Source organism: Oncorhynchus kisutch, linkage group LG5 (genome assembly GCF_002021735.2).
Source record: "Oncorhynchus kisutch isolate 150728-3 linkage group LG5, Okis_V2, whole genome shotgun sequence".
Taxonomy (NCBI): Eukaryota; Metazoa; Chordata; class Actinopteri; order Salmoniformes; family Salmonidae; genus Oncorhynchus; species Oncorhynchus kisutch.
This window is the reverse complement of record NC_034178.2, coordinates 15,556,528-15,576,628: the sequence shown is the minus strand read 5'-3', so window position 1 is coordinate 15,576,628 and position 20,101 is coordinate 15,556,528. Positions and strand designations below refer to the sequence as shown.

At 42.1% G+C, this 20,101-nt stretch overlaps 1 protein-coding gene across 9 annotated transcripts in view; it reads left to right on the top strand.

Annotated features, from left to right (window-relative positions):
* The window catches only part of LOC109890716 (sodium- and chloride-dependent GABA transporter 2), a 52,034-nt gene that overhangs the window by 21,846 nt on the left and 10,087 nt on the right, over window positions 1-20,101 (top strand). For 8 of the 9 annotated variants that reach the window (XM_031824588.1, XM_031824589.1, XM_031824591.1 and 5 more), the window contains 2 exons: window positions 5,912-6,046; window positions 19,778-19,881. In XM_031824588.1, the coding sequence (XP_031680448.1) occupies window positions 5,912-6,046; window positions 19,778-19,881 (239 nt within the window). The remainder of the gene's footprint in view (window positions 1-5,911; window positions 6,047-19,777; window positions 19,882-20,101) is intronic. The other variant, XM_031824592.1, reaches the window with a different exon arrangement.

Sequence of the window (20,101 nt, the reverse complement as noted above, 5' to 3'; positions counted from 1 at the left end):
TAATTTTGTGGTCAATGAACCATTTCTTCGTGGATTGATGTGCTTATATATACAGTACCAGTCAAAAGTTTAGACAAACCAACTCATTCAAGGGTTTTTCTTTATTTGTACTATTTTCTACATTTTAGAATAATAGTGAAGACATCAAAACTATGAAATAACACATATGGAATCATGTAGTAACCCAAAAAGTGTTTTATTATGTATTTGAGATTCTTCAAAGTAGCCACCCTTTGCCTTGATGGCACACTCTTAGCATTCTCTCAACCAGCTTCACCTGGAATGCTTTTCCAACAGTCTTGAAGGAGTTCCCACATGCTGAGCATTTGTTGGCTGCTTTTCCTTCACTCTGCAGTCCAACTCATTCCTAAACATCTCAATTGGTTTGAGGTTGGGTGATTGTGGAGGTCAGGTCATCTGATGCAACACTCCATCACTCTCCGTTCTTTGTCAAATAGCCCTTACACAGCCTGGAGGTGGGTTGGGTCATTATCCTGTTGAAAACTAATGATAGTCCTACTAAGTGCAAACCAGATGGGATGGCGAATCGCCGCAGAATGCTGTGGTAGCTATGCTGGTTAAGTGTGCCTTGAATTCAAAATAAATGAATGACAGTGTCACCAACAAAGCACCCCCACACCATCGCACCTCCTCCTCCATGCTTCACGGTGGCTACCACACATGCGGAGATCCTCCGTTCACCTACTCTTGTCGTGGAAATATCCTCTGTTTACCAAATCATGGGAGCAAACCACACACACACGTCAGAGTTATCTTTAATTATATGAGCTCTATCACAATCCTGTGACAATCCTGTGACTCTCAGATAAATTCAGTGTCTCTCAATGAATTCTCTGAGAGCCCCCTTACAATGCAACTGAGTTCCTTTAATAGCAAAGACACACATAGTCAGACAGCCTAGACATAATTCATTGTTCAGCTTTGTCTCCTTTCCCAAACCCCAGAACCATAAACCAAATCCTCCATATCAACAGGCATATATCAAATTGTCATTTAGATACAACCAACTCAAAATACAACCTCCTGGACAAACTCACGGAGAGGAGAATGAGGCTATAGGCTAAGATAGAAACAACATTAGAGGGAGCATAGAATGATTCCAGATACTGCCACCCTCCTTTCTCCACTGGGAAAAAGGTAGGGAGTGAAAGATATGTTTACACATGATGACACTTTGACCTCTCCCCTCTCAGCGGCCCATGCAACTTAGTTTTGACATAGAACAGATAACTGCAACCTTGCCACAGTATTACAGAAAAATACCATTCTGATGAGAAGTAACTTACACACATTTGATGAATATTAAACATCTTACAAATGTTACCAACAAATTCTGATCCTTCCACGACACTCTGCAACTCTGAAAGACACAGCGGTTGGAACCAAAAATCGCAAATTTGGACTCATCAGACGAAAGGACTGAATTGATTGCAAATAAATTCATAAAAAATCCTACAATGTGATTTTCAGGATTTGTTTTCTAATTTTGTCTGTCATAGTTGAAGTGTACCTATGATGAAAATGACAGGCCTCTCTCATCTTTTTAAGTGGGAGAACATGCACAATTGGTGGCTGACTAAATACTTTTTTGCCCCACTATATGTATGTGTGTATATATATACGCCTCCCACACCAACCCTCAAACACACCCCCTGAGCAATTCCTGACTCAGATACTGCATAGAAAGGCTTGACCAAACTGATTTTCAGCAACCACCTCAAGAAAACACTCACCAATGAGCTTGACCAAAAGCCATCACACACAACACCCATTCTGGCTAAATTGTATGGTTTTCATCCACTCCTTCTAATCAGGGACTGATTCAGACCTGGAACACCAGGTGAGTGCAATTAACTACCAGGTAGAAACCAAAATTAGAAGTGTTTCAGCCCTCCAGAACCGAAATTGAACAACCCTGCTATCGACCAACAGTAATCATACCTCCTTTGCTATGGGAGTACTGTACATGAAGGATTCCACTTAAACCTTCATGGCCAATGGATTGGAGATGGACAGTATAGATCTGGTTGATATAGAAGGTATCATAGATGTACAGTTGAACAGATGTGATTGATATAGAACAGTGGTTCCCAAACTTTTTATAGTCCCGTACCCCTTCAAACATTCAACCTCCAGTTGTGTACCCCCTCTAGCACCAGGGTCAGCGCACTCTCAAATGTTGTGTTTTGTCATTATTTGAAGCCTGCCACACACACATTACACAATACATTCATTAAACATAAGAATGAGTGTGAGTTTTTGTCACATCTCGGTTAGTGGGAAGTGACAAAGCGCTCTTATAGTACCAGAGCACAAATAATATTAATCAATCATTTTCGTCTTGATTTAGCCATCTTACATATACAACCTAATTTGTTCATAAACTGTGAATAACTCACCACAGGTTAATGAGAAGGGTGTGCTTGAAAGTATGCACATAACTCTACAATGCTGGGTTGTATTGGAGAGAGTCTTAGTCTTAAATCATTTTTCACATACAGTCTGTGCCTGTATTTAGTTTTCATGCTAGTGAGGGCTGAGAATCCACTCTCACATAGGGCATCAGTCTCTTAACCACGTGATTTGCCAAGGCAAGAAACTCTGAGCGCCGCCCTATCCAGAAACCTGGCAGTGACTTTTGATTAAATTGCATTTTCACAGAACTGCTTGTTGGAATTTGTGTTCAGATATCGGTAAGTGGACTGGAGGCAGGGCATGAAAGGAATAAGGAATCCAGTTGTTTGTGTCGTCAGTTTCAGGAAAGTACCTGCGTAATTGCACACCCATCTCACTCAGGTGCTTCGCTATATGACATTTGACATTGTCCGTAAGCTTGAGTTCATCTGCATGCAAAAATCATACAATGATGGAAAGACCTGTGTGTTGTTTTTGTTAATGCAGACAGAAAAGAGGTCCAACTTCTTAATCGTAGCCTCAATTTTGAATATAGTTGCAGAGAGACCCTGTAACCCTAGATTCAGATCATTCAGGTGAGAAAAAATATCACCCAGATAGGCCAGTCATGTGAGAAACTCGTCATCATGCAAGAGGTCAGACAAGTGAAAATTAGGGTCAGTAAAGAGAACTTTAAGCTCGTCTCACAATTCAAAATAACGTGTCAGCGTAGCCTAGTGGTTAGAGCGTTGGACTAGTAACCGAAAGGTTGCAAGTTCAAACCCCCGAGCTGACAAGGTACAAATCTGTCGTTCTGCCCCTGAACAGGTAGTTAACCCACTGTTCCTAGGCCATCATTGAAAATAAGAATTTGTTCTTAACTGACTTGCCTAGTTAAATAAAGGTAAAAAAATACTTTGCCCCTTGATAAAAGCGTTACATGGTCGCTGCCCATATCATTGCATAATGCAGAAAATACACGAGAGTTCCACTCCACTATGTCTCCCTGTCATGGCTTTTGCACCATCAGTACAGATACCAACATGTCTTGACCACCGAAGTCCATTTGATGTCACAAAGCTGTCCAGTACTTAGAAATATCCTCTGTTGTCCTGGTTTCCAGTGGTTTGCAGAAAAGGATGTCTTTCTTATTTGACCCCCCCCATAAACGTAACGGACATATACCAGAAGCTATGCCAGGCCCGCCACGTCTGACTCATTCAGCTGTAGTGCATATAATTCACTGGCTTGTATGCGAAGCAATAACAGTTTCAAAACATCTCCTACCATGTTACTGATGCATTTTGAAAAAGGTGTTTGATGAAATCATTGTCTGTATAATTTTTGGGGCCTTTTGTCCCAGCCATATCCACAGCAGCAGGAATAATGAAGTCCTCCACAACAGGGCTTGCCTGTCCAAGCCACTCGGGTAGATCACCTTACAAGACGCTTTTAGCCCCTTCTTATTAATGGTATCTGTTGCTTTTATACATGTCTTACTACTCGAAAGTCATCTTTATTCTCGCTCAAAACCTCCTTATTTTTCATTTCATTTCTAAACGTCTTCGCAAGAGTGAACGTTTCCCTTGAGAGGGTTAATGTGATTGGATGTAAATTATTTGACTAGGCTACCTGTATTTCACATTGTGTTGTTATTTCACTGAACACTAGATGGTTTCATTTTATATTTGGCAGTGCAACGAGGCTACTCAGGCGAGAAAATATCCTCACCCAAAATGTATAGCCCCGTTGGAAGAAATATACTGTTTGAAAATGTGAATCACATTTTTATTTGGCGTACCCCCGACGGCATTGCGCGTGCCCCTGGGGGTACCCCAGTTTGGGAATACCTGGGTATACCCCTGTTTGGGAATACCTATAGAATGTGAACTCTGCAAAAAAAAGAAACGTCATCTCACTGTCAACTGCATTTATTTTCAGCAACTTAACATGTTATGTTCATACAAATATTAAAACAAGATTCAACAACTGAGATACAAACTGAACAAGTTCCACAGACATGTGACAATCAGAAATGGAATAATGTGTCCCTGAACAAAGGGGCGTCAAAAATAAAAGTAACAGTCAGTATCTGGTGTGGCCACCAGCTGCATTAAGTACTGCAGTGCATCTCCTCATGGACTGCACCAGATTTGCCAGTTCTTACTGTGAGATGTTACCCCACTCTTCCACCAAGGCACCTGCAAGTTCCCAGACATTTCTGGGGGGAAGGTGTGCTCAATGGGATTGAGATCCGGGCTCTTCACTGGCCATGTCAGAACACTGACATTCCTGTCTCGCAGAGAACGAGCAGTATGGCTGGTGACATTGTCATGTCAGGATGAGCCTGCAGGAAGGGTACCACATGAGGGAGGAGGATGTCTCCTTGTAACGCACAGCGTTGAGATTGCCTACAATGACAACAAGCTCAGTCCGATGATGCTGTGACACACTGCCCCAGACCATGACGGACCCTCCACCTCCAAATCGATCCCGCTCCAGAGTACAGACCTCGGTGTAACCTTCATTCCTTCAACGTTGAACGCAAATCCCGTCATCACACCTGAGAGAAAACCACCACTCGTCAGTAAAGAGCACTTTTTGCCAGTCCTGTCTGGTCCAGCGACGGTGGGTTTGTGTCCACCGGCAATGTTGTTGCCGGTGATGTCTGGTGAGGACCTGCCTTACAACAGGCCTACAAGCCCTCAGTCCAGCCTCTCTCAGCCTATTGCGGACAGTCTGAGCACTGATGGCGGGATTGTGCGTTCATGGTGTATCTCAGGCATTTGTTGTTGCCACCCTGTACCTGTCCCGCAGGTGTGATGTTCGGATGTACCGATCATGTTGATACACGTGGTCGGCCACTGCGAGGATGATCAGCTGTCCGTCCTGTCTCCCTGTAGCGCTGTCTTAGGTGTCTCACTGTACAGACAATACAATTTATTGCCCTGGTCACATCTGCAGTCCTCATGCCTCCTTGCAGCATGCCTAAGGCACATTCACACAGATGAGCAGGGAACCTGGGCATCTTTCTTTTGGTGTTTTTCAGAGTCAGTAGAAAGACCTCTTTTTAGTTTCCTAAGTTTTAATAACTGTGACCTTAATTGTGTACCGTCTGTAAGCTGTTAGTGTTTTCACCACCGTTCCACAGGTGCATGTTCATTAATTGTTTATGGTTCATTGAACAAGCATGGGAAACAATATTTAAACCCTTTACAATGAAAATCTTTGAAGTTATTTGGATTTTTACGAATTATCTTTGAAAGACAGGGTCCTGAAAAGGGGACTTTTTTTGTTGTTGCTTAGTTTAGAAGGTATTATAGCATTTTCAAATGGAATTGAAATGTACAGTATAGATGTGGTTGACATAAGGTATCATAGATGTACAGTTACATATATGTGATTGATATAGAATCTAGATTCTAGAACTTATCACGCCATTTTCGGTTGGATTTCAGATATTATTGATCTAGAAGCTATCCTACTGTTGTTCCAGGTGGTCTACCTTACCACCACGTTCCCCTACTTGATGCTGGCCATCCTGCTGGTACGTGGCATCACCCTGCCTGGAGCTGCCCAGGGCATCGTCTACTATCTCAATCCCAACATCACCCGCCTGGCAGACCCACAGGTACCTGCGACCCACCCTCATACCCGCCCACTACCCACACCCATACCCGCCAACATACTGGGTCTTTTTTTGATTAGGCACAAAACTGAAGAAAACTGACTGAAACAGGGAGAGACTACCAGAACTTGTCCCAAAAGAAAAGTTTACATTGTGAAACGTTTTAGAACGTTTTTCAATGTGTGCCCTAATAAACATGACCCTGGTAATTCCTGAGAGGATACTGATTGGACTGGCTGCTTTTTAGCCAGTCCCAAGCGCCCCTCTATTGGAGTAGGTCTAGTCTGAATCAGTCTATGTAGGGTGTCAACCCACTCGACCCAGAGTGGTTGAAAACCACTTTGGTGTTGACATTTCTCTTCCTTATGTTATAAACACATTTTACGAAGACAAATATGATTATTCGGCTTGGGCGACATACCAGTTGTGGTCGGTGCCGTTTAAGATTAGGGAGGACGATTTAGTTCTTCTTTGAGCATGGCCTTATTTCTATTACAGCATATTGGATGACGGATATTCCATTTACCCAGCTCAATGTAACATAGGTTTAGGCTACTACATGATACTTAAATTTGCACTATACCCATCATGAGGTTGCTACAACCTAGCCTACAAGTGAAAGTTTATAACATAGGTGCACAGGTTGAGAGTAATCAAGGTGACAGACAGTGACACATTCAATACCATCTTGCACCCTCTTGCCTGCATCAAGCTGATCTTGTGTGTAATTTGATCAAAACGGTTGCAAAACCTTCCGCTTTGCAACTGAAACAAATTCAGCTCGGTTCTCCCTGTTTCATTGCGTTTGCTTCCATTTCGGAAACATTTTGCAACATAATCTGCGGAATAAGTATACCCCTGATCACCCGCGCAAACAGTTCACTTTCTTAGCAGCCATATACAGCATCATCACTTTCCTCATTGTATAAATCCTTCTCGCATATATGCGCTCTCCTCCTCTCACTTTTTCCCTTTGCTAGTGGACTTCAGTGCACAACACAACAGCTGTCTGTGACCAAGTGAAAAAACCTCTCCAACCTTCATACCATAACCATTAACCACTACACTGCCTACATCGTTGTCACCATATTATCTAATGTCATAGTCAACATAGCTACTAGAACTGACTCATTAGTAAACCCACAATCTAATCCATATGTACAATCACACAGTACAGTGTACAGCAAGCTGTTTAGCAGTTACACTGGCCAGCTCCGTTGGCAATAAATGAATATGACTAAAAGCTTACTTTCACTTGGAAGAGTTGCCGTGTTGGATAGCCTTAGCCAGCTAGCTAACATAAATTGCATTCGTCTCACTGTTTGATTCAGGTTGTTGAGTATGCTAAATTATCTGCATTAGCTAGCTAAGTAAGTGAAACGTAAACTAAAGAGAAAACAATACAACAAAATATAGCTAGCTCTCCCTCTGCTGCGTCTCCTTTAAATTAGGAAAAAAAATGTTAGTTTTTTTCAAAACTGTACAACTATTGTCGTTCTCTCTTTGAGGCAACTATTCACCACACACTATGTACGGCAGTGCTAGCTAGCTGTAGTTTATGCTTTCGATACTAGATTCATTATCTGATCCTTTGAGTGGATGGACAACATGTCAGTTCATGCTGCAAGAGCTCTGATATAAGGCGTATGCCTTATGGCCAACGTGACATGGTGTGATGAAAGAAACATACAGGAACTCAAATCCTTCTGTTCACCTGATTTAGAATTCCTCACAATCAAATGTAGACCGCATTATCTACCAAGAGAATTCTCTTCGATTATAATCACAGCCGTATATATCCCCCCCCAAGCAGACACATCGATGGCTCTGAACAAACTTTATTTAACTCTCTGCAAACTGGAAACGATTTATCCGGAGGCTGCATTCATTGTAGCTGGGGATTTTAACAAGGCTAATCTGAAAACAAGACTCCCTAAATTTTATCAGCATATCGATTGCGCAACCAGGGGTGGAAAGACCCTGGATCATTGTTACTCTAACTTCCGCGACGCATATAAGGCCCTGCCCCGCCCCCCTTTCGGAAAAGCTGACCACGACTCCATTTTGTTGATCCCTGCCTACAGACAGAAACTAAAACAAGAAGCTCCCACGCTGAGGTCTGTCCAACGCTGGTCCGACCAAGCTGACTCCACACTCCAAGACTGCTTCCATCACGTGGACTGGGAGATGTTTCGTATTGCGTCAGCCAACAACATTGACGAATACGCTGATTCGGTGTGCAAGTTCATTAGAACGTGCGTTGAAGATGTCGTTCCCATAGCAACGATTAAAACATTCCCCAACCAGAAACCGTGGATTGATGGCAGCATTCGTGTGGAACTGAAGGCGCGAACCACTGCTTTTAATCAGGGCAAGGTGTCTGGTAACATGACTGAATACAAACAGCGCAGCTATTCCCTCCGCAAGGCTATCAAACAAGCTAAGCGCCAGTACAGAGACAAAGTAGAATCTCAATTCAACGGCTCAGACACGAGGCATGTGGCAGGGTCTACAGTCAATCACGGACTACAGGAAGAAACCCAGCCCAGTCACGGACCAGGATGTCTTGCTCCCAGGCAGACTAAACAACTTTTTTGCCCGCTTTGAGGACAATACAGTGCCACTGACACGGCCTGCAACGAAAACATGCGGTCTCTCCTTCACTGCAGCCGAAGTGAGTAAGACATTTAAACGTGTTAACCCTCGCAAGGCTGCAGGCCCAGACGGCATCCCCAGCCGCGCCCTCAGAGCATGCGCAGACCAGCTGGCCGGTGTGTTTACGGACATATTCAACCAATCCCTATACCAGTCTGCTGTTCCCACATGCTTCAAGAGGGCCACCATTGTTCCTGTTCCCAAGAAAGCTAAGGTAACTGAGCTAAACGACTACCGCCCCGTAGCACTCACATCCGTCATCATGAAGTGCTTTGAGAGACTAGTCAAGGACCATATCACCTCCACCCTACCTGACACCCTTGACCCACTCCAATTTGCTTACCGCCCAAATGGGTCCACAGACGATGCAATCTCAACCACACTGCACACTGCCCTAACCCATCTGGACAAGAGGAATACCTATGTGAGAATGCTGTTCATCGACTACAGCTCGGCATTCAACACCATAGTACCCTCCAAGCTCGTCATCAAGCTCGAGACCCTGGGTCTCGACCCCGCCCTGTGCAACTGGGTACTGGACTTCCTGACGGGCCGCCCCCAGGTGGTGAGGGTAGGCAACAACATCTCCTCCCCGCTGATCCTCAACACTGGGGCCCCACAAGGGTGCGTTCTGAGCCCTCTCCTGTACTCCCTGTTCACCCACGACTGCGTGGCCACGCACGCCTCCAACTCAATCATCAAGTTTGCGGACGACACAACAGTGGTAGGCTTGATTACCAACAACGACGAGACGGCCTACAGGGAGGAGGTGAGGGCCCTCGGAGTGTGGTGTCAGGAAAATAACCTCACACTCAACGTCAACAAAACTAAGGAGATGATTGTGGACTTCAGGAAACAGCAGAGGGAACACCCCCCCATCCACATCGATGGAACAGTAGTGGAGAGGGTAGCAAGTTTTAAGTTCCTCGGCATACACATCACAGACAAACTGAATTGGTCCACTCACACAGACAGCATCGTGAAGAAGGCGCAGCAGCGCCTCTTCAACCTCAGGAGGCTGAAGAAATTCGGCTTGTCACCAAAAGCACTCACAAACCTCTACAGATGCACAATCGAGAGCATCCTGGCGGGCTGTATCACCGCCTGGTATGGCAACTGCACCGCCCTCAACCGTAAGGCTCTCCAGAGGGTAGTGAGGTCTGCACAACGCATCACCGGGGGCAAACTACCTGCCCTCCAGGACACCTACACCACCCGATGCTACAGGAAGGCCATAAAGATCATCAAGGACATCAACCACCCGAGCCACTGCCTGTTCACCCCGCTGTCATCCAGAAGGCGAGGTCAGTACAGGTGCATCAAAGCTGGGACCGAGAGACTGAAAAACAGCTTCTATCTCAAGGCCATCAGACTGTTAAACAGCCACCACTAACATTGAGTGGCTACTGCCAACACACTGTCAATGCCACTGACTCTACTCCAGCCACTTTAATCATGGGAATTGATGGGAAATGATGTAAATATATCACTAGCCACTTTAAACAATGCTACCTTATATAATGTTACTTACCCTACATTATTCATCTCATATGCATACGTAGATACTGTACTCTATATCATCGACTGCATCCTTATGTAATACATGTATCACTAGCCACTTTAACTATGCCACTTGGTTTACATACTCATCTCATATGTATATACTGTACTCGATATCATCTACTGTATCTTGCCTATGCTGCTCTGTACCATCACTCATTCATATATCCTTATGTACATATTCTTTATCCCCTTACACTGTGTATAAGACAGTAGTTTTTTTTGGAATTGTTAGTTAGATTACTTGTTCGTTATTACTGCATTGTTGGAACTAGAAGCACAAGCATTTCGCTACACTCGCATTAACATCTGCTAACCATGTGTATGTGACAAATAAATTTGATTTGATAAGTTGAAGGACGTCCTCATAATTAGGGCTGTGGCGGTCACAAAATTGTCAGCCCGTGAATGTCAAGAAACTAATTGTCGATCTCCCGGTTATTGACCGTTAATTAACATCACATTTAGCATCTCCTGACTTCCACTACAAGCCACTGATGCAGACCTTTGGAACATCTCAATTTTAATAACTCTAATAGATCCATGTAAAATAGCCTAAACCTTCACAAAAAAATCCATTATTTCTTTTTAGACAGGTCTGAAGAAACATGATACGAAGAAAATGTTGTCAATTTCAGAAAAGAATAGCACACTTGTCCTGATTTTTTTTTGTTGCATTTATTTAACTACGCAAGTCAAATAAGAACAAATTCTTATTTACAATGTTGGCCAAGGAACAGTGGGTTAACTGCCTTGTTCAGGGGCAGAACAACAGATGTTTACCCTGTCAGCTCGGAGATTCGATCTAGCAACCTTTCGGTTACCGGCCCAACACTCTAACCACTAGGCTACCTCCCCCTGATCGGGCTATGCCATATGGCAGTGGGCTACACTAGTTCATTTATCAGACAAGATTTGGTTAGAATTCCATGCCATTATTTTATGGTATGAAGAATACAATTGAACATAGCTGAATAAAATAGAAAGGATATTTTCTCCGAATGATTTGAGGGAGTGCACACGTGGCTATTCTGTGTTGTGCGGTTAGCAAAGAAATAGGTACTCCTATATGCTTAATTTAAGTTATCAATGTAACTTTAGTTGTTATACAAACACTGGGCTCTATGTTTGGATTTTTAATACATTGTAAGGCTACATGAAGCGTCTCTAATGATGATTTGAAAAAAGTAGCTTGAAGGCATGAGCTCTGCTTTGTTTGTTTTTGCGCAGGCTGTACACACTTCATCTGTCTCTCATTTTCAATTTGACAAGCACTTGATAATGTCTCGAATTTCCCGGCGGCAATTTTCCTATGAGAAAGGTTCAGAACTTTTGTGAAACAGCACAGTTGAAAAATATATGACAAGTGGAAAACTGGTTTGTGTTAAGAGGTAGATGGGAGGGGTTTGAGGGTAGCTGAAGGATGGGATTAAACCAAATAACTATTGTAAAATACATTGTGTCCGTAAAATTCATATAGTATGTATAAGTTGGAAGTGTTGTTGTCCATTATTTTACTCCAATTAGGGGAGGGGTGTAAGGGTTAGGGGAATATAATAAAGGAAAATATATATTTTTAAAGATATATACACAGTACCAGTCAAGAGTTTGAGTAGGTGTCCATTCAACAGTTTTCTTTATTTGTATTATATTCTACATTGTAGAATAATAGGGAAGACATACACTACCGTTCAAAAGTTTGGGGTCACTTGTTTTCCATGAAAACATACATGAAATTTAGTTGCAAAATGAATAGGGAATATAGTTGTTGACAAGGTTATAAATATTGATTTTTAATTGAAATGGTAATTGTGTCCTTCAAACTTTGCCTTCGTCAAATAATCCTCCTTTTGTAGCAATTACAGCCTTGCAGACCTTAGGTGTTCTAGTTGTCAATTTGTTGAGGTAATCTGAAGAGATTTCCTCCCCATGCTTCCTGAAGCACCTCCCACAAGTTGGATTGGCTTGATGGGCACTTATACGGTCAAACTGCTCCCACAACAGATCGATAGGGTTGAGATCCTGTGACTGTGCTGTCCATTTCATTATAGACAAAATACCAGCTACCTGCTTCTTCCCTAAATAGTTATTGCATAGTTTGGATCTGTGCTTTGGGTCATCATCCTGTTGTAGGAGGAAATTGGCTCCAATTAAGTGCATTGCGTTGCAAAATGAAGTGATAGCCTTACTTCTTCAAGATCCCTTTTACCCTGTACAAATCTCCCACTTTACCACCACCAAAGCAGATGGCGTCAAGCACTCCTCCAGCATCTTTTCATTTTTTTTCTGCGTCTCACAAATGTTCTTCTTGTGATCCGAGCACCTCAAACTTAGATTTGTCTGTCCATAACACTTTTTTCCAATCTTTCTCTGTCCAGTGTCTGTGTTCTTTTGCCCATGTTAATATTTTATTTTTATTAGCCAGCCATGTAGCTTTTTCTTTGCAACTCTGCCTAGAAGGGCAGCATCCCGGAGTCGCCTCTTCACTGTTGACGTTGAGACGGGTAGTTTGTGGGTACAATTTAATGAAGCTGCCAGTTGAAGACTTGTGAGGCATCTGTTTCTCAAGCTAGAAACTCTATTGTACTTGTCCTCTTGCTCAGGGCCTCCCACTCCTCTTTCTATTCTGGTTAGTGCCAGTTTGAGATGTTCTGTGAAGGAAGTAGTACACAGCGTTGTACGAGATCTAAAGTTTCTTGCCAATTTCTCGCATGGAATAGCATTCATTTCTCACAACAAGAATAGACTGACGAGTTTCACCAGAAAGGTCTTTGTTTCTGGCCATTTTGAGCCTGTACCGTAAATCTGGACTATTAAGCGCACCTGAATATAAACCGCACCCACTGAATGATTAAAAAATATGTATTTTGTACATAAATAAGCCGCACATGTCTATAAGCCGCAGCTGCCTACCGGTACATTGAAACAAATTAACTTTACACAGCCTTTAAACGAAACACGGCTTGTAACAAAATTTAAAACAGTAGCCTACCAAGAAAGTCATTGGTCACTATCTTCCTCCTCCTGTGCACTGAAACCACTGAAGTCATTTCCTTCGGTGTCGGAGTTGAATAGCCTCAGAATTGCTTCATCCGATGTTGGATCGTTTTCATTGTCGCTCTCGTCACTTTCATCCGGAGGCAAATACCCAGCTGAGCTCATGCTGCCCCTTCAACACGCAGCAGTCCAGCCTTTCGAAACCCGTTGATGATAGTGGATTTTTTGACAATGCTCCACGCTGTCAGGACCCACTGGCAGACTTGACCATAAGATGCTCTTCGCCTGCGGCCCATTTTTGTGAAGGATTTCCCCCCACTTGTCATCCAAGCCTCCCACTGAACAAGGAGCGCCACCTTAAATGCACGATTTACACTGATGTCGAGTCGCTGCAAATACTTTGGGCCATCTGCTTTTCTTCCCTCTGAAAGCTTTTGTTGTCTTTCTGCACTGAGTCAGTTCCTCACGCTGCTGTTTCCAACGTCTTATCATCGACTCATTAAGGCCAAGCTCCCATGCAGCTGATCTATTTCCTTTTCCAACAGCCAGATTTATCGCCTTCAACTTGAAAGCTGCATCATATGCATTTCTCTGTGTCTTTGCCATGATGAGGGTGACAAAATTACTACCGTAATCAGAATGATGGGAAGTTTGAGCGCGCTCGATTTACGTCACATTATGTGACGGTGCTCAGTTTTTTGGCGGCATGAATCTTGTGAAAGCGGGAAAAATCCATAAATTAGCCGCGTCATTGTATAAACCGCGAGGTTCAAAGTGTGGGAATAAAGTAGCGGCTTATAGTCCGGAAATTACGGTAATCGAACCCACAAATGCTGATGCTCCAGATACTCAACTAGTCTAAAGAAGGCCAGTTTTATTGCTTCTTTAGTCAGGACAACAGTTTTCAGCTGTGCTAAGGTAATTGCAAAAGGGTTTTCTAATGATCAATTAGCCTTTTAAAATTATAAACTTGGATTATCTAACACAACGTGTCATAGGGACACAGGAGTGATGGTTGCTGATAATGGGCTTCTGTACGCCAATGTAGGTATTCCATAAAAATCTGTCGTTTCCAGCTACAATAGTCATTTACAACATTAATAATGTCTACACTGTATTTCTGATCAATTTGATGTTATTTTAATGGACAAAACAATGAGCTTTTCTTTCAAAAACAAGGACATTTCTAAGTGACACCAAACTTTTGAATGGTAGTGCATGTGTTTACTTTTTTTCCAGTCCCAGCTCTGCTCAGAGAAAAACGTGTAGGAGGGGGAAAAAATATGTTCATTTGTTTAACACTTCTTTGATTACTACATGATTCCATATATGTTATTTCATAGTTTTGATGTATTCCCTACACTACAATGAAGAACATAGTAAAAATAAAGAAACTCTTGAATGAGTAGGTGTGTCCAAACTTTTGACTAGTACTATACAGTTGAAGTCGGAAGTGCACATACACCTTAGCCAAATACATTAAAACTCAGTTTTTCACAATTCCTGAGATGTTTATCCCAGTAAAAATTCCCTGTCTTAGGTCAGTTAGGATCACCACTTTATTTTAAGAATGTGACATGTCAGAATAATAGTAGAGGGAATGATTTATTTCAGCTTTTATTTCTTTCATCACATTCACAGTGTGTCAGAAGTTTACATACACTAAATTAGTATTTGGTAGCATTGCCTTTAAATTCTTTAACTTGGATCAAACATTTTGGGTAGGCTTCCACAAGCTTCCCACAATGAGTTGGGTGAATTTTGGCCCATTCCTCCTGACAGAGCTGGTGTAACTGAGTCAGGTTTGTAGGCCTCCTAGCTGGCACATGCTTTTTCAGTTTTGCCCACAAATTTTTGATAGGCTTGAGGTCAGGGCTTTGATGGCCACTCCAATACCTTGACTTTGTTGTCCTTAAGCCACTTTGCCAGTATTTTGGAAGTTTGCTTGGGGTCATTGTCCAATTGGAAGACCCATTTGCGACCAAGCTTTAACTTCCTGACCGATGTCTTGAGATGTTGATGCTGCCACCGCTGTGCTTCACGGTTGGGATGGTGTTCTTCGGATTGCAAGCCTCCCCCTTTTTCCTCCATACATAACGATTGTCATTATGGGCAAGCAGTTCTATTTGTGTTTCATCAGACCAGAGGACATTTCTCCAAAAAGTGCGGTCTTTGTCCCCATGCGCAGTTGCAAACCGTAGTCTGTTTTTTTTAATGGCGTTTTTGGAGCAGTGGCTTCTTCCTTGCTGAGCGGCCTTTCAGGTTCTGTCGATATAGGACTTGTTTTACTGTGGATATAGATACTTTTGTACCTGTTTCCTCCAGCATCTTCGCACCAAAGTACGTTAATTTCTAGGAAACAGAATGCGTCTCCTTTCTGAGCGGTATGACTGCTGAGTGGTCCCATGATGTTTATACTTGCGTACTATTGTCTGTACAGATGAACGTGGTACCTTCAGGCGTTTGGAAATTGCTCCCAAGGATGAACCAGACCTGTGGAGGTCTACAATTGTTTTTCTTAGGTCTTGGCTGATTTATTTTGTTTTTCCCATAATGTCAAGCAAAGAGGCACTGAGTTTGAAGGTAGGCCTTGAAATTCTTCCACAGGTGCACCTCCAATTGACTCTAATAATGTCAATTAGCCTATCAGAAGCTTCTAATGCCATGACATCATTTTATGGATTTTTCAAGCTGTTTAAAGGCACAGTCAACTTACTGTATGTAAATTTCGAACCCACTGGAATTGTGATACAGTGAATTATAAATCTGTCTGTAAACAATTGTTGGAAAAATTACTTGTGTCATGCACAAAGTAGATGTCCTAACTGACTTGCCAAAACTATAGTTTGTTAACAAGAAATTTGTGGAGTGGTTGAAAAACGAGTTTTAATGAATCCAACTTAAGTGTATGTAAACTACTTATTCAACTGTAGAGCTTCTTATAATTCTTCTGAAGATGAGTGTATGTAAGCGTGTGTGTGTGTGTATATATATATATATATATATATACAGTGCCTTGCGAAAGTATTCGGCCCCCTTGAACTTTGCGACCTTTTGCCACATTTCAGGCTTCAAACATAAAGATATAAAACTGTATTTTTTTGTGAAGAATCAACAACAAGTGGGACACAATCATGAAGTGGAACGACATTTATTGGATATTTCAAAAAAAAAATGCAAATCAAAAACTGAAAAATTGGGCGTGCAAAATTATTCAGCCCCTTTACTTTCAGTGCAGCAAACTCTCTCCAGAAGTTCAGTGAGGATCTCTGAATGATCCAATGTTGACCTAAATGACTAATGATGATAAATACAATCCACCTGTGTGTAATCAAGTCTCCGTATAAATGCACCTGCACTGTGATAGTCTCAGAGGTCCGTTAAAAGCGCAGAGAGCATCATGAAGAACAAGGAACACACCAGGCAGGTCCGAGATACTGTTGTGAAGAAGTTTAAAGCCGGATTTGGATACAAAAAGATTTCCCAAGCTTTAAACATCACAAGGAGCACTGTGCAAGCGATAATATTGAAATGGAAGGAGTATCAGACCACTGCAAATCTACCAAGACCTGGCCGTCCCTCTAAACTTTCAGCTCATACAAGAAGACTGATCAGAGATGCAGCCAAGAGGCCCATGATCACTCTGGATGAACTGCAGAGATCTACAGCTAAGGTGGGAGACTCTGTCCATAGGACAACAATCAGTCGTATATTGCTTAAATCTGGCCTTTTATGGAAGTGTGGCAAGAAGAAAGCCATTTCTTAAAGATATCCATAAAAAGTGTTGTTTAAAGTTTGCCACATGCCACCTGGGAGACACACCAAACATGTGGAAGAAGGTGCTCTGGTCAGATGAAACCAAAATTGAACTTTTTGGCAACAATGCAAAACGTTATGTTTGGTGTAAAAGCAACACAGCTCATCACCCTGAACACACCATCCCCACTGTCAAACATGGTGGTGGCAGCATCATGGTTTGGGCCTGCTTTTCTTCAGCAGGGACAGGGAAGATGGTTAAAATTTATGGGAAGATGGATGGAGCCAAATACAGGACCATTCTGGAAGAACCAGATGGAGTCTGCAAAAGACCTGAGACTGGGACGGAGATTTGTCTTCCAACAAGACAATGATCCAAAACAGAAAGCAAAATCTACAATGGAATGGTTCAAAAATAAACATATCCAGGTGTTAGAATGGCCAAGTCAAAGTCCAGACCTAAATCCAATCGAGAATCTGTGGAAAGAACTGAAAACTGCTGTTCACAAATGCTCTCCATCCAACCTCACTGAGCTCGAGCTGTTTTGCAAGGAGGAATGGGAAAAACGTTCAGTCTCTTGATGTGCAGAACTGATAGAGACATACCCCAAGCGACTTACAGCTGTAATCGCAGCAAAAGGTGGCGCTACAAAGTATTAACTTAAGGGGGCTGAATAATTTTGCACGCCCAATTTTTCAGTTTTTGATTTGTTAAAAAAGTTTGAAATAACCAATAAATGTCGTTCCACTTTATGATTGTGTCCCACTTGTTGTTGATTCTTCACAAAAAAATACAGTTTTATATCTTTATGTTTGAAGCCTGAAATGTGGCAAAAGGTCGCAAAGTTCAATCGGGCCGAATACTTTCGCAAGGCACTGTATATCAGTGCCTTGCAAAAGTATTCACCCCCTTGGTGTTTTTCCTATTTTGTTGCATTACAACCTGTAATTTAAATTGATATTTACTTGGATTTCATGTCCAAATAAAAAGCACCATTAAATCCATTATAAAAAATTGAAAGAATATGGCACAACCACAAACCGCCCACCAAAACTCATGGACCAGGCAAAGAGAGCTGCAAAGCTCCACAGTGGAGATTGGAGGATCTGTCCATAAGACCACTTTAAGCCGTACACTCCACAGAGTTGGGCTTTACGGAATAGTGGCCAGAAAAAAATAAGCAAACACGTTTGGTGTTCGCCAAAAGGCATGTGGGAGACTCCCCAAACATATGGAAGAAGGTACTTTGGTCAGCTTTTTGACCATCGAGGAAAACGCTATGTCTGGCGCAAACCCAACACCTCTCATCTCCCTGAGAACACCATCTCCACAGTGAAGCATGGTGGCAGCATCATGCTGTGGGGATGTTTTTCAACGGCAGGAAATGGGAAACTGGTCAGAATTGATGGAATGATGGATGGCACTAAATACAGGGAAATTCTTGAGGGGAAACCTGTTTCAGAGGTTCACCTTCTAGTAGGACAATGACCCTAAGCATACTGCTAAAGCAACACTCGAGTGGTTTAAGGGGAAACATTTAAATATCTTGGAATGCCCTAGTCAAAGCCCAGACCTCAATCCAATTGAGAATCTGTAGCATGACTTAAAGATTGCTGTACACCAGCAGAACACATCCAACTTGAAGGAGCTGGAGCAGTTTTGCCTTGAAGAATGGGCAGAAATCCCCGTTTCTAGATGTGCCAAGCTTATAGAGACATACTTGAATAGACTTACAGCTGCAAAAGTTGGCTCTACAAAGTATTGACTTTGGGAGGGTGAATAGTTATGCACGCTGAAGTTTTCTGTTTTTTAGTCTTATTTCTTGTTTGTTTCACAAGAAAAAATATTTTGCATCTTCAAAGTGGTAGGCATGTTGTGTAAATCAAATGATACAACCTGTAATAAACATTTGTAATAAACATTTGGGTTTGTAAGGCAACAAAATAGGAAAAATGGGGGTGAATACTTTCGCAAGCCAGTGTGTGTGTGTGCGTGTATGCATGCATACATACAGTGGGGAGAACAAGTATTTGATAACCTGCAAAATCGGCAGTGTTTCCTACTTACAAAGCATGTAGTGGTCTGTAATTTTTATCATAGGTACACTTCAACTGTGAGAGACGGAATCTAAAACAAAATCCAGAAAATCACATTGTATGATTTAAAAATATATATATATTTATATATATATACACACACACAGTGGAAGTCGGAAGTTTACATACACTTAGTTTAGGATTTTGTTTTAGATTCCGTCTCTCACAGTTGAATTGTACCTATGATAAAAATGACAGACCTCTACATGCTTTGTAAGTAGGAAAACCTGCAAAATCGGCAGTGTATCAAATACTTGTTCTCCCCACTGTACATACATACAATATGTGTGTGTATTTACAAAAATTATATATGGGGGATTGGAAATGATGCAGACATACATACAATATGTGTGTGTATTTACAAAAATGATATATGGGGGATTGGAAATAATGCAGACAATTACATTAATGAAAGCTACAATCTATCTGCAATATTAAAGTTGATCTTCCCCCTAAATAAAGAAATATCATTTTACCCATTGGTAAAAATATGCAGTCTATCTACGCAGCCATGCTCTCTCTGTCTTTGTCTTTCTTATCTTTCTTTCTCTCTTTTTGACTTGCGTGCTCTCTCTCTCTCTTTTTTTTTCCCTTTCTCTTTCCCTCATTTGTACTTTTTCTCTCTCCATCCTTCCTTCCGTCCCTCTCGATCTGTCCATCTCTGTTTAGGTATGGATGGATGCGGGGACTCAGATCTTCTTCTCTTATGGCATCTGTCTGGGGAGCCTTACCGCCCTGGGCAGCTACAACAAATACAACAACGACTGCTATAAGTGAGCCACACACACACACACACACACACACACACACACACACACACACACAGTAAATGATAGAAACCAAATACACACAATGTGGTACTAATTTCATCAACTTAGCTCACCAAGACAAATAAAGCAAAGGGGAGAATTTCACCTTTCAGTTTTCATCTCATGAATTGGCAGATTTATCCGTAGAACCTTTTTGCTTTCTTAAGGTACTCCCTGCCTTTGT